Source organism: Juglans regia, chromosome 1 (assembly GCF_001411555.2).
Source record: "Juglans regia cultivar Chandler chromosome 1, Walnut 2.0, whole genome shotgun sequence".
Taxonomy (NCBI): Eukaryota; Viridiplantae; Streptophyta; class Magnoliopsida; order Fagales; family Juglandaceae; genus Juglans; species Juglans regia.
In genome coordinates this window covers 40,052,452-40,064,324 of record NC_049901.1, presented here as the reverse complement: position 1 = coordinate 40,064,324, position 11,873 = coordinate 40,052,452, and the positions used below count along the sequence as shown (strand labels likewise).

Genomic DNA, 11,873 nt, shown 5'->3' with positions numbered 1-11,873 from the left:
ATTTGCAATCGTGATTAATCGTCGCGTAATAATTTTTTTTAAAAATAATAATAGTTATTCTTTTTTTTTTAAATAATTATATGTATTTATATACTCTATGATTATATATAATAATATTATTTTTTCTATTCCATATCGTCAATCTTTAATTTATTATTTTCAAAGAAAAATTCTACTTATAATTAACATATTTAGTATACACATTTAAATGATTTGAATCATACAATTTACACATTAATTTAAAAATATAATAATACATCTAATATTTGATAAAAGAAAACTGTTATAAGCACAAAATATCTCACTAACATGGCGCTATGCCACGTCAACTGTTTTCTTCTCTTTTCATTCCCCTGCAACCCAGCCCCCCTCCCTCCTCCTAACCTGAGCCTCTTATGCCTAGGAATGTAATCGATTCGGTCCGATTTAGTTTTGGATAAAATTTAAAATTGAACCAGTATGTATCGGTTATATATTTTTTAAAATCGATTATGTACCGGTTACCCTCCTAAACCGGTACTTCTAATTTTATCAATTTTCGGTCTGATTTTCAAGTTTTTTTAAAATATAAATTTCACAATTTGTCATTAAAAATTTGTTTATAAAAAAAAAAACTTTTAGTATTAAATATAAGTATTAGTATTAGTTATAATCTTTTAGTAAAAACTTTTAGTATTAATTATAAGTACAACTATAATCTATAGTCTATATTAGACTATTAGTATTATTTATAAACTTATATATTAGTGTTAACATTTAATGTAATAATTTATAAATTATAATATAAAATTATCTCATATATATGTATATATATATGAAATTATAAATTAACATTTAATGTATAAATTTATAATTATACATTAGATATAAAACTTATTTATATTAATATTTTATATATATTTAAAATATTTTATATAAAAATATTATTTTTTATTTTTTTTAATCAACCGGTCCGGTCCAAAAAATCTCAAAACCGGAATCGGCCGGTTTTTACATTTTAAAAACCGGTCCAAAATCGGTTGGGTCCGGACCGGTTTTCCGGTTTCTCAGTTTGAGTTTACACCCCTACTGATGCCGGACACAATTTAAATTAATTATAATAGTTAGTTTCAATAGATGATCAACACAAAAAAAAGACAATAAATTCACCCAAAAAGATTAAAAAAAAAAAACTCTTAAAATTATTGATTAATAATAAAATTTAAAATTATTTTATGAAACTCACAAGTCTAACATAAATAGCTACAAAATTCAAAATTATGAAGATATTTTCAAAAATAGAAAAATCTAAATTGTTGTATGAGAAATGAATACATAAATAAACAAGAATGCTACCAAAAATTTGGTCAAAGTCAAAATCAGAATCACCTCCAAGCTTGAAATTAAATATTTACTAACAATGCAAGAATGAGCATAAATATATGATTTAGGAAAAAATAACTGATATTATTTTGAAGTGATTTAGAGGAAAAGAATTGATATCATATATCAATTTGGGTTTGCACCATTCTCACCGGGTTTGAGAGAATTCACCCTCAAATTTTAAACTTTCTTACCTCAATATTTTGAATGTCTAGTTAGACCAATATTTCTTTCATTTTGTTGTATTTTTTCGATGATTATGAAAAAATTAAAATTGAATTGATCGGTTTGAAATAAAATAATATTGAACATATTATACTCCAAAATTAAGTTTTTTTTCCAACATTTCAAATCCAAAAATAATATTTTGCATAGGAGAATTTGAAAAAAAAAAAATCTCAAAAATCAACATAGTTGATTTTTTCAAAAGTTGTTTCATGATTTTCAAACTTTAAAAATTCACCACCATTTTCTTTTTCAAGTTTTCCATGTTTTCAATAAATATAGTTACTTCATCCACTAGGTTATCTTTATCAGGATAGGTATCATAGATTGGTATAGAGTTTCACTCTATAGAAAAATATCTATCCTCAAACTTTTCTTCCTTAGAGTAGTAAATCCACTCAACCCCATGCAAGAAATCAACGAAACATTTAGCTTAAAGAGTATCAAGAAATTCTGGTAAATCTCTTGATCTAAAATCGAGGTCCCCATGAAGCTCCTTCCGACCACGGTGCTCCCAAAATAGAGCATGATTGTAATACAGGTTCTTAAAACTGGAATCGGAATCATAATCTTTCATATCACGATCACCGATATCTTGCACCGCTTCCGCTAGACACCGAGTTAATTTTGTAACCTATCTTTGCAGATTCTCAATCATCGCATCCTGACCACTATGATCACGATGTGAGACTTCCTCGTTCTAAACCTACCAACGACGACCACAACTACAAACACCAGCCATGGAAACTAGTGGGATATAACCCCAGGAAAGATGCTTAAACTCTGATGTCAACTTATGCCGGATAGAATAGAGATTGTTTTGCATATTAGTTTCAACAGATAATCGAGACGAGGAAGACAAGAGAATCGCCCAAAACGTAGAGAAAACAACTCTGAGAATTATTGATTAATAGTAAAATTTGAAATTATTTTATGAAATCCACAAGCCGGACTTAAAATAGCTGCAAAATTTAAAATTATGAAAATTTTTCAAAAAATGGAAAAATCTAAATTATGGTATGAGAAATAAACACATAAATAAACAAGAATCCTACTAAAAATTTGGTCAAAGTCAAAATCACTTCCAAATTTAAAACCAAATATTTACTAAAGACAAGAATGAGCATAAATATATGATTTTGGAGAAAATAACTGATACCCCATATCAATTTGAGTTTGCACCAGCCCCTTAGGCCCCTAAAATTTCAACGAGCTCAAGCCTTGTTTGGATAATAAGTTGATTTCAACTCATTTCACCTTATCTAATCATTAAAATTTTTTCAAATTTTCAAACAAAATACAATAAACAATTCAATTTTTTCAAATTTCAGAACAAAAATAATATTTTAATAATATTTTATTTAACTTTTATCTTATCTTATATCATTTCTACTCACTATCCAAACCACTAAACAATTCAGAGACATGCCTGGGTCTCTCAGCTTCCATGTCTCGATCCTTTTAAATTTTAGCTCTAGACTTTAGAGTTGGATGGGTATTAGTGTCTATGTAGGGCGTTATGTTTGAAACCAACCTCTACCAAGGACGAGGCCCCCTAGGCCCGCCCCCCTAAATCCACAAAATCCACAATGGGTTTAAAAAAAATGTTTTTTTTTTCAATAAATTAAATTAAAATATATATTAATCTAAATAAACATATTTAATAAAAACTCCACGTTCACTGGATAGTTAGTTATGCAATATGTAATTGCATTAATTGAAAACATTTTAAATATACCCAACTTTATGGTTTACATATATTACCTATTTTTTTACAATTCATATATAGATCGTTAATTTAACCTCACCTTTTAATTGCAATATATGAAAAGTTTAGATATAAAATTATCAATATTCATGGAAAAATGCAAATGTGAAATGTAATTGTTTCTTTCTTATTTTTTACACATATTTTTATCATTTTGTTAAAAGATATTCCTAAAAAATCTCAATTCAACTATTTATTCCAAACTTAAAAGTATTCAGTCGTGCTTATAATCTTGACTCCGTGGCTCTAAGTTTGCGTGGGCGACACGACGTCACTGTGAAGAGAACTGGAGGGGGGCGGCATGGTTAGAAGTGTTAGAGTTAGGGTTTTTTGAGTTTTAGGTCTTAAAGATATAAAAGTAAATTTTATTTTCACTAACGGGCCAGCAATTGTGTCTTAATGGGTCAATCCGTTTTGACCTGAACCCGTTAACATTAAATCTTAATCTGCTTTTATTGTGTCATATTCGTATTGAGTTAACGAATCTTATCACATATTGTCACTCCTAGATTTGTTAGCACTTGATGGGTGAAAATGCTAAATCTTTTATAATACTACATGTTCTTTATGGATAGATATTGAATTTAGTATTAATTTATTGTCATCTAATAATTTATAAATACTCGATTAGTTTATTAATTGAATTATTCATGAACATAAGATTATGATTGAATATTACTATATAATTTATATAAAACCCGACTTGACTTGTATGAAATCTATAAGCTTGAATATCTTTGTATATATTTTTTATAGTAGTATCTCTATATTTATAATATAAAACATTAAATATTTGAAAATATTAAAAGAAATTATGTTTTTAATACTAAACATTTAACTTGAATATTTATGAATATAATTATTTATATACGTATATATAAATTTGATAAAGATATTAGTAGAAAGTCAGAATATATAGATAGAATTATAAAATAAAATACACCGCTCATTTTGCTGTATACAACAATCCTTAAACCAGCTTTCATTTTTCAAAATAATAAATTCAACCATTGATAAAATTATATCAACACAGTTGCATATATATACTATAGATATAAATACATTTTGTCATGCCATGTCACAGCATTTTAGATCAACTTTCTCAAAGATCCTTGGAAGGCAAGGCACACGGTCGTTCTTTTTGAGTAATTATAAAAATAAAGATATTTTTATAAAATGATAGCAGTTTTATAATATAAAATACATCTCATTTTAAAATATTTTTATATAAAATATTATAAAAAAAAAATGATGTGTATATATATATATTTTTTAATGCATCGCCTGCTAACGCAACTCGACTGAGTCGACTCGCTCGTTTATAACCTCGTACGCTACAAAATTTTCTTTACACCTACAACCTTTGCATGAAAAAAACAGTAACATATGCTTTTATAATTAAAATTATTATAAAAATCCAAATACTTCAGTCACAATGCATCATTTTTCATCATTTTGATTTGAGAAGGGCTAGATTTATAAAATCTATGCCTTTCAAATATATATATATATATATAATTTATATTCATCTCAAAAGTTTAAATTAATAAAAATATATAAATTTTATTATTTAATTTATATCTTAATATTTTTCAGTACGTGTGAGCCAGATTCTTCTTTCATTATATTTGAATGTTAAGCTAAATTAAGATAAGTTGAGATATTTATGAATAATAGTGAGTTGAGGTGGTAGATTGAATTTTGTAGAACTCATCTAAGATGAGTTTAGATGTATTTGAATGTTAAGATAAATTTAGATGTATTTATGAGAAGTTAAAAAAAGTATGCGTCTCGTGTGTAAAAAGATGTTGAGTTAAAAAAGATTGTGAGTTCTAGCGTAAAAAAATTTTGAATTGAGATGAATTTAATGATTTAAAATTGAAATGTTTGAGTGTTAAATTCAATTTAAATTAGATTAAATTAAATTAATCTCAGTTAAACGGAACTTAATTAACGGGATGAATTATAGAGTTGTTCGGCCTGAGTAGCTATGCTTGTCCAAAAAACTTACTTCAAAAAAAAAAAAAAAACATCCAAAAAACTGAAAAAAATGTAAAGTTTATTATTTAATTTATATTTTTAACATTTAAAACGCCACAATCAATAGCAATATGTTATGATTCCATGCGAATTTCCAGGAGTCAACTTGGAGTTTTCCGATAAAAAACACAACGAGGAAGGAGATACCAGTATTGTAAATTAAAGCAAACACGAGGGTTAGTTAAGTGTGTTGTCGATAAATAACCCCTCCGGTACGGAGGCTCAACTCCACCCGATAATTTGCGACATTTTCCATTCCCTCAGAGCTCCGAGGCAGACCAGCGCCAGAGAGACTGACACTGAGACCGAGAGTGTTCCCTTCCCTTTGCTGCGTTCTCCAGTTCACCTGAATTTCTAGCCGGTAGTTTTAAACCTGAATTCGAAGCTTTAGGCGGGAAGAAGATGTCGGGAAAGGGCGCGAAGGGTTTGATCATGGGCAAGGCCTCTGCAGCCGCCAACAAGGACAAGGACAAGGACAACAAGAAGAAGCCAATCTCTCGCTCCTCTCGTGCTGGCCTTCAGGTCCAGATCTCTCTCTTCTTAACTCCTAGGTCTTGCTCTATTTATGTTTATCTCCTTCCCCTTTGCTCTTCCAATTTCGCCCTTTGCCTGGACTTTTCTTTCTCGTTGTGTGTATATATATCTATAAGAAATATAATCCAAGAATTTTGGTTATGAAATGTCTGTCTATTGTTTATTTTCGACGCTTTTTCTGTTGTTCAAGAGAATAGTTTTCGTTTATGCTCGATTTGCTTGCTGAGAAATAATTGTTGGAAATACCGAGAAGTTATTTCTAGTTATTGAACTAAGTGGCCTTCCTGCAACGGTAGAACTTGGGTCTAGTGAAATTTCTTTTTTTAAGAACCCTTTAAGAACCCAAACAGGATCTGTGGGATTTTTCTCTGTTTTGGGAAAATAATTTGAGATACATTGTAGTTTTTAAGACATATTTGATATACCTAAACATTTAACTTTTTTGGGCTTGATTAATCCATTTTACAATCATGGAATTTATTGTTTTAGTATTAACTTTTAGGAGATTAGTTGTGTGTGTGTGTGAGAGAGAGAGAGCGAGAGAGGTGGCTTGTGTGTTAAGTTCGTGATAATTTGATATTTTGGTAATAGTCTTTGTGGATCCCAAACATGATCTGCATTTTGGTAAGTTGCCTGAGGGCTTGATGTTTCTAGAATTTTTGAACCCATTTTTGTTTAGCTCGAGTTCTTTTTGCCTGTGGCAGAAGGCTGAGGATTATGGTTTTTCAGCCTTTATGTGATTACATCTTTTATAGGAGGCTCACTTATAAAAAAACAAAAACAGTTTTATAAGAGCCAACTTCAATGTGCCTCTTACAGCTTTGTTACTGAATCTGCTGGATTAATTGTTTGTTCTAGTTCTCACGACTGTTCCTTGATATGGGGGATGCCATTGATGGTAAGTTTTTTCCTTTTAAAGAAAACGGTGCAGTGCTGGATAATAGACAAGCTGAAGATAAATTGCATTTGTTAGCACTTTTTGAACATATTGAATGAAGGTAGCCATCCATGTTAGAGTTGTTTACATTAACTGCTTGCCTCTTCTCTCTTGCTCCATGTTTGTCTTGTATGAGATTGCTGTTCTGGTCTGTGATGGATCAGTTCTCCTTTTATATTATCTTGATAGGTTTCTTAGATGGTGCAATGAACTTAAGCTGGTTTTTTTTTTTTTTTTTTTGGGGGGGGGGGGTTCATGTTTAGCCAATTAATTTGGAACATTTTGTTTTGGTGGATGAATATGGACTTTTTTTCTCCCTTGGACCGCGTTGACGTTAAGTGGTGGTGCTATTTTATTGAAAAGTGTGATCTGAAGATTTTGAGTTATACAATCGGTGCTGTATTTTCTCTCCTTTGTGATTGTGTGTGGAATCTATAATTGCAGTTTCCGGTGGGTCGGATCCACCGTCTATTGAAGTCAAGGACTACGTCCAGTGGTAGAGTTGGTGCAACAGCTGCAGTCTACTCTGCAGCAATCTTAGAGTATTTGACTGCAGAGGTGTTAGAGCTGGCTGGTAATGCAAGCAAGGATCTGAAGGTCAAACGTATTACTCCAAGACATCTGCAGCTTGCAATCCGAGGTGATGAAGAACTTGATACTCTGATTAAAGGAACCATTGCTGGTGGAGGGGTGATCCCTCACATCCACAAGTCACTTATCAACAAGTCTTCCAAGGACTAGACTACAAATGGGTTACTGCCGGCGTGCATTTGCTGACTTTCTGTGTAGGAATTGATGCTTGTCCTTGGTCCTAAAATCAGGAATCAGTGTTCTCTTCTATCATGAAATTAGAGGGGTCTGCAATTGCGTGTTAATTTAAATGTTGGCCAACTTATTCTCCTGGTTTTGAACTTTTTATGTTTCCAACGTCATCTGTTGTGGATAATGTCATTCTGTGTATTTTTTTTTTTAAATCTTAGGCTCACTGTTAGACATTTGGTTATTGTGTAGTATCAGCGCCTGTCTTGAATTAGTAAGTCTTGGGTACATTTGGATGACATGAATTTGTTCCATTGGAGCTAATCGGTTTCACTCTAGTATCTTGCACAAGTCAGCCATTAGGAAATGTCTAATGCCGAATGGAAGCCGTGGTATCTCTGGTGATGGTAATGGATTGAAATCGTATAATTCTATGAGTTCTTAATGCAATACCATCACAGCTGAAGAGATGGCTTATATGTTGTCACTATGTTTTAAATTTCATGCCATGTCTTTATACATAATAATCTTGTCATGCTGACGGCATTTTAAAGCGGACTTGTTTCTACTTCAATCAGCACGGCCGTATTCAAAGTCACCAGCTGCATCAGACCCTATGCATCTAGTCATTTAAACAAACATGCACCCCAAGGGGGCCGCAGCCCTGGCCCTAAACATAGGACTACTCGTTAGTTTACGCCCTAATTAATAGGCCCGAACAGGGTACCATTGCCTTCCGTCTCGACTCATCCACGGTCACTGTGCTGCATTAGACCTTATGCTGCTAGTCATTTAAACAAACATTTATAATGCACCCCAAGGGGGCCGGCGGCCGCAGCCTCGACCCTAAACATTGTACTACTCGTCAGTTTACGCCCTCATTAATAGGCCCGGAACAGGGTACCATTGCCTTTCCGTCTAGACTCGTAACCAACACGTTTGAGTCAATGAAATGACTACCATCATATTCTTGAAAGAGTTGAGAGCCGATGTATGATACTTGCAGAAGTAGGATCCTCTTGATACTGAATTTTATAATCGTTCTTATACATGAGGAGAATCATGTGGGAGGCTGCCTGAAGATGGGGAGATTGTGGCATGGCAACTCACAAAAAAATCCAAGAAAAAAAACGAAAACAACACGCACACTTTTGTAAGAACATATTACGTGGGTTTGTTAGAATTTCGTTTATTAGACGAAAAAGCTAATGAAGGTAAATTCATTTAGTGGAAAAGCTGACAAGAAACTATTGTGAAAATCTCTCTATCTCATGCCATCTAATTGAAGACGTCTCAATGTGTAGTTTAGACGAGGGTCTGACTTTCTAGGCCTCTCCATTGAAGAAGATATTTCCTTTTTCTGATTCATAGAATTTCCTGATTTTATTCCTACAAAGAATAAGAAGACCCATCTCTGATAATCTGGTTACATAATAATTAGAGACACCCAAAACATAATTTACCCCCCTCACCACCCATGAATATGGTTTTCCACCATTACAAAATCAAAGCCACATCCCGCTGCAGCATCATGCAACTGCCAAGAATAACTAACCCCCCACCCCATGAGACAAACTAAATAAAAATGTCTTCTCAACCCAGAACTACCATTACTCAGCCCTACAAGCACAATCAAGCCCCAAAATCTGGGCATGAAAATCAAGAATGAACTCCAACACCAGACTTGAAAAGAAGTAAAAACTCCTCCATTCAAAAAGCCAGCACCAATTGCCAAAATATAGCCTTGGAACATCTAGATGGTCGATACTTTTGGAACATCTACCGGGAACTTATGGATTTCATCCATCCAAGGGTTCTTCTCCTTTGCTGGGTTTATAGTTCTTAGAGCCCTCCACACTGCACTATTACATTTAAACCCTGAACCAAATGCTATTTGCCATGTCCTATCCCCCTTCTTCATTCTCCCCTTCGCTTCTGTGTATGCCAGTTCATACCAAAGAGAACTGCTTGAGGTGTTACCAAATCGATAAAGTGTCATCCTTGATGGCTCCATATGCCAATCAGATAGCTGCAAATTCTTCTCCAATTCATCCAAAACAGCTCTTCCTCCAGCATGAATGCAAAAATGCTCAAAAGCTAATTTAAAATCTGGAATATAAGGCTTGACCTTCATCTTTAAAAGCTTTTTCCCGACTAGTGTAGCAAAGAATAGCAGCTGTTCGGACATTGGAAGAACAAGAGGCCCCAAAGTGGTGATGTTGGTCTTCAGAGCATCACCAGCAACTGCCATGAGATCCTTTGACAAAGTAACACCAACTTTCCCAGTGGAGTCCTCTTCTTGGGTGACACAGCCGAAGCACTTGTCATCTGCACCCTTGTGGGTACGAACGGTATTTACCAACTGGTATTTGGATCTTCTTCTGTCAGAACTTCTGTTAGAAAGCAGTATTGCCGCTCCTCCCATTCGGAACAAGCAATTTGAAACAAGCTTTGATCTATCATTTCCAAAATACCAATTAAGCGTGATGTTCTCCATGCTGATAACCAATGCATATGAGTTGGGATAGACCTGGAGAAGTTCGTTAGCAAGAGAAATTGAGAGCAGACCTGCACTACAGCCCATCCCACCTAGATTGTAGCTAACTATGTTTCCCCGAAGCTTATAGTGGTTGACAACCATGGCAGAAAGAGATGGGGTTGGATTGAACAAACTGCAATTCACAATCAAAATTCCAATGTCTTTGGGCTTTACTGCAGTCTTGGCAAACAGCTCATCAATAGCACCAAACATCACAGTCTCAGCTTCTTTTCTAGCTTCTTTCATTGATGGGTTTGGAGGAATGTTCAGAACAGCCTCAGGAAGGTAAGTAGAATCACCAAGGCCAGACCTCTCAAGGATCTTACGTTGGAATTGAAGATTCTCATCTGTAAAGGTACCAGTCATCTGAGATTGATCCATGAAGATCTTTTTGGTGCATTTCCGAGGCTCTTCAGGCTTGTAGCAGGAGAAGTTGACAAGGTATACAGCACGAGGACGGGTGAGAAAGTAGACGGTAGACAAGAAAACGAGGAGAGTTGAGCAGAAGATCACTGAAATTAGATTGTACTGGAGATGCTCCCAAAGATCATAAAGATCGTGGAGAGAAAATGTTGAAAGCTGCACGGCCATACCAACTACAAGAGGGGAGAGGAAAAGGTACATTGCATGGGTGATGAGGTAATGATAACCGAGCTTCACATATTTTAGTTTAATGGATTTCTTGAAATCGGGAAGGTTTCGGGATGATGAGGTTGGTATCAAGGGGGTATCTGGTTTTGCCTCTGTCATTTTCTCTGTCACATATCCAAGCAAATTGAATGAGATAAAATACCAAGTACAGAATAATAATCTCAATCAATTCTAAGCAAACATTATGAACCTCCAAAATCATATGAGAATGATCGAAGGAATTTCTAATATAGATCTTTCTGTAGTCTTTCCCGGTAAATCAGATAAGAAATGATAGTCCCCCGGTGCGGTTTTTTTAGTGGTTCTCTCTGAGAAACTTAAATCGACAAAATTAAGTACATACATTGTGACATTAATAGCACAAAATCCCTCACCCCAGATCAAAATTCACATCAAGGGACCGGGTTTGCAAGAATCTGGACAAGTTAATAGCAGGAAAAACCAGAAATAGCTAAAAAAAAAAATCCAAAGAATTAAACGGAAAAATCAAGCATACAACTATGTAAACTGCAGAACTAACCAAAGCCCAGATCCAAAAAACTGACCTCGAATGCCAAATCCCACCAAAGATTGAAGAAAAGCGCCGGAGCGGCCGAAGAGAAATAGATCAATATATATTTACGAGGCCTCAGAGAGAGAGAGAGAGAGAGAGAGAGAGAGAGAGAATCAAGCGTTAATTACGACAAAAAAGAGAACTTTTCTACTAATAAAATGAAAAATAAGAATTTGAGGTGCGAGCCATGGGGCGATGGGAATAAATTTATAGAAGTGGAGGAGAGAAGAATTTAAAAAGAGAACGCCAAACCAAATGCCATAGGAGCCGTAGATGACAGCGGCAAAGGGTACGCGTCTTTTGCAGATGTTTTGGTTGTTTTTTTTTTTTTTTTCTTTAATCCATGAGGCGGCGCTTTCCGAATTTGATTTTTGACCGTCTTGACTTTTAAAAAGAGTTGCCGGACCTCGTGGACTGCGAAAAAGGTTTACAAGGTTGTGTTTTTACTCTTGCCAGGTAGCCTGCCACCACGGGAAAATTGTGTCTCGACAGAAAAAAAAAACAA

The 11,873-nt window shown here is 34.0% G+C and overlaps 2 protein-coding genes across 2 annotated transcripts; one reads left to right on the top strand and one right to left on the bottom strand.

Moving 5' to 3' along the window:
• Nucleotides 1–5,471: 5,471 nt before the first annotated feature.
• LOC109006290 (probable histone H2A variant 3) lies at nucleotides 5,472–7,966 on the top strand. The gene is made up of 2 exons (XM_018985519.2): nucleotides 5,472–5,917; nucleotides 7,311–7,966. Exons 1-2 carry the CDS (start codon nucleotides 5,798–5,800, stop codon nucleotides 7,605–7,607), a joined length of 417 nt encoding a protein of 138 aa, XP_018841064.1. The 5' UTR covers nucleotides 5,472–5,797; the 3' UTR covers nucleotides 7,608–7,966.
• A 1,007-nt stretch (nucleotides 7,967–8,973) lies between these two features.
• On the bottom strand, nucleotides 8,974–11,838 carry LOC109006291 (3-ketoacyl-CoA synthase 11-like). Its single transcript, XM_018985520.2, has 2 exons — nucleotides 11,361–11,838; nucleotides 8,974–10,919 (listed from the first exon to the last, which is right to left on the bottom strand). Exon 2 carries the CDS (start codon nucleotides 10,912–10,914, stop codon nucleotides 9,379–9,381), a length of 1,536 nt encoding a protein of 511 aa, XP_018841065.1. The 5' UTR covers nucleotides 10,915–10,919; nucleotides 11,361–11,838; the 3' UTR covers nucleotides 8,974–9,378.
• Nucleotides 11,839–11,873: the final 35 nt, after the last annotated feature.

What these genes read in the sequence shown, in the direction of transcription:
- LOC109006290 (XM_018985519.2), top strand. Translation starts at nt 5,798, where the DNA reads ATGTCGGGAAAGGGCGCGAAGGGTTTGATCATGGGCAAGGCCTCTGCA. An exon ending in CCTCTCGTGCTGGCCTTCAG is followed by an intron (nt 5,918 to 7,310) that starts GTCCAGATCTCT and finishes CTATAATTGCAG; the next exon opens with TTTCCGGTGGGTCGGATCCA.
- LOC109006291 (XM_018985520.2), bottom strand. Translation starts at nt 10,914, where the DNA reads ATGACAGAGGCAAAACCAGATACCCCCTTGATACCAACCTCATCATCC.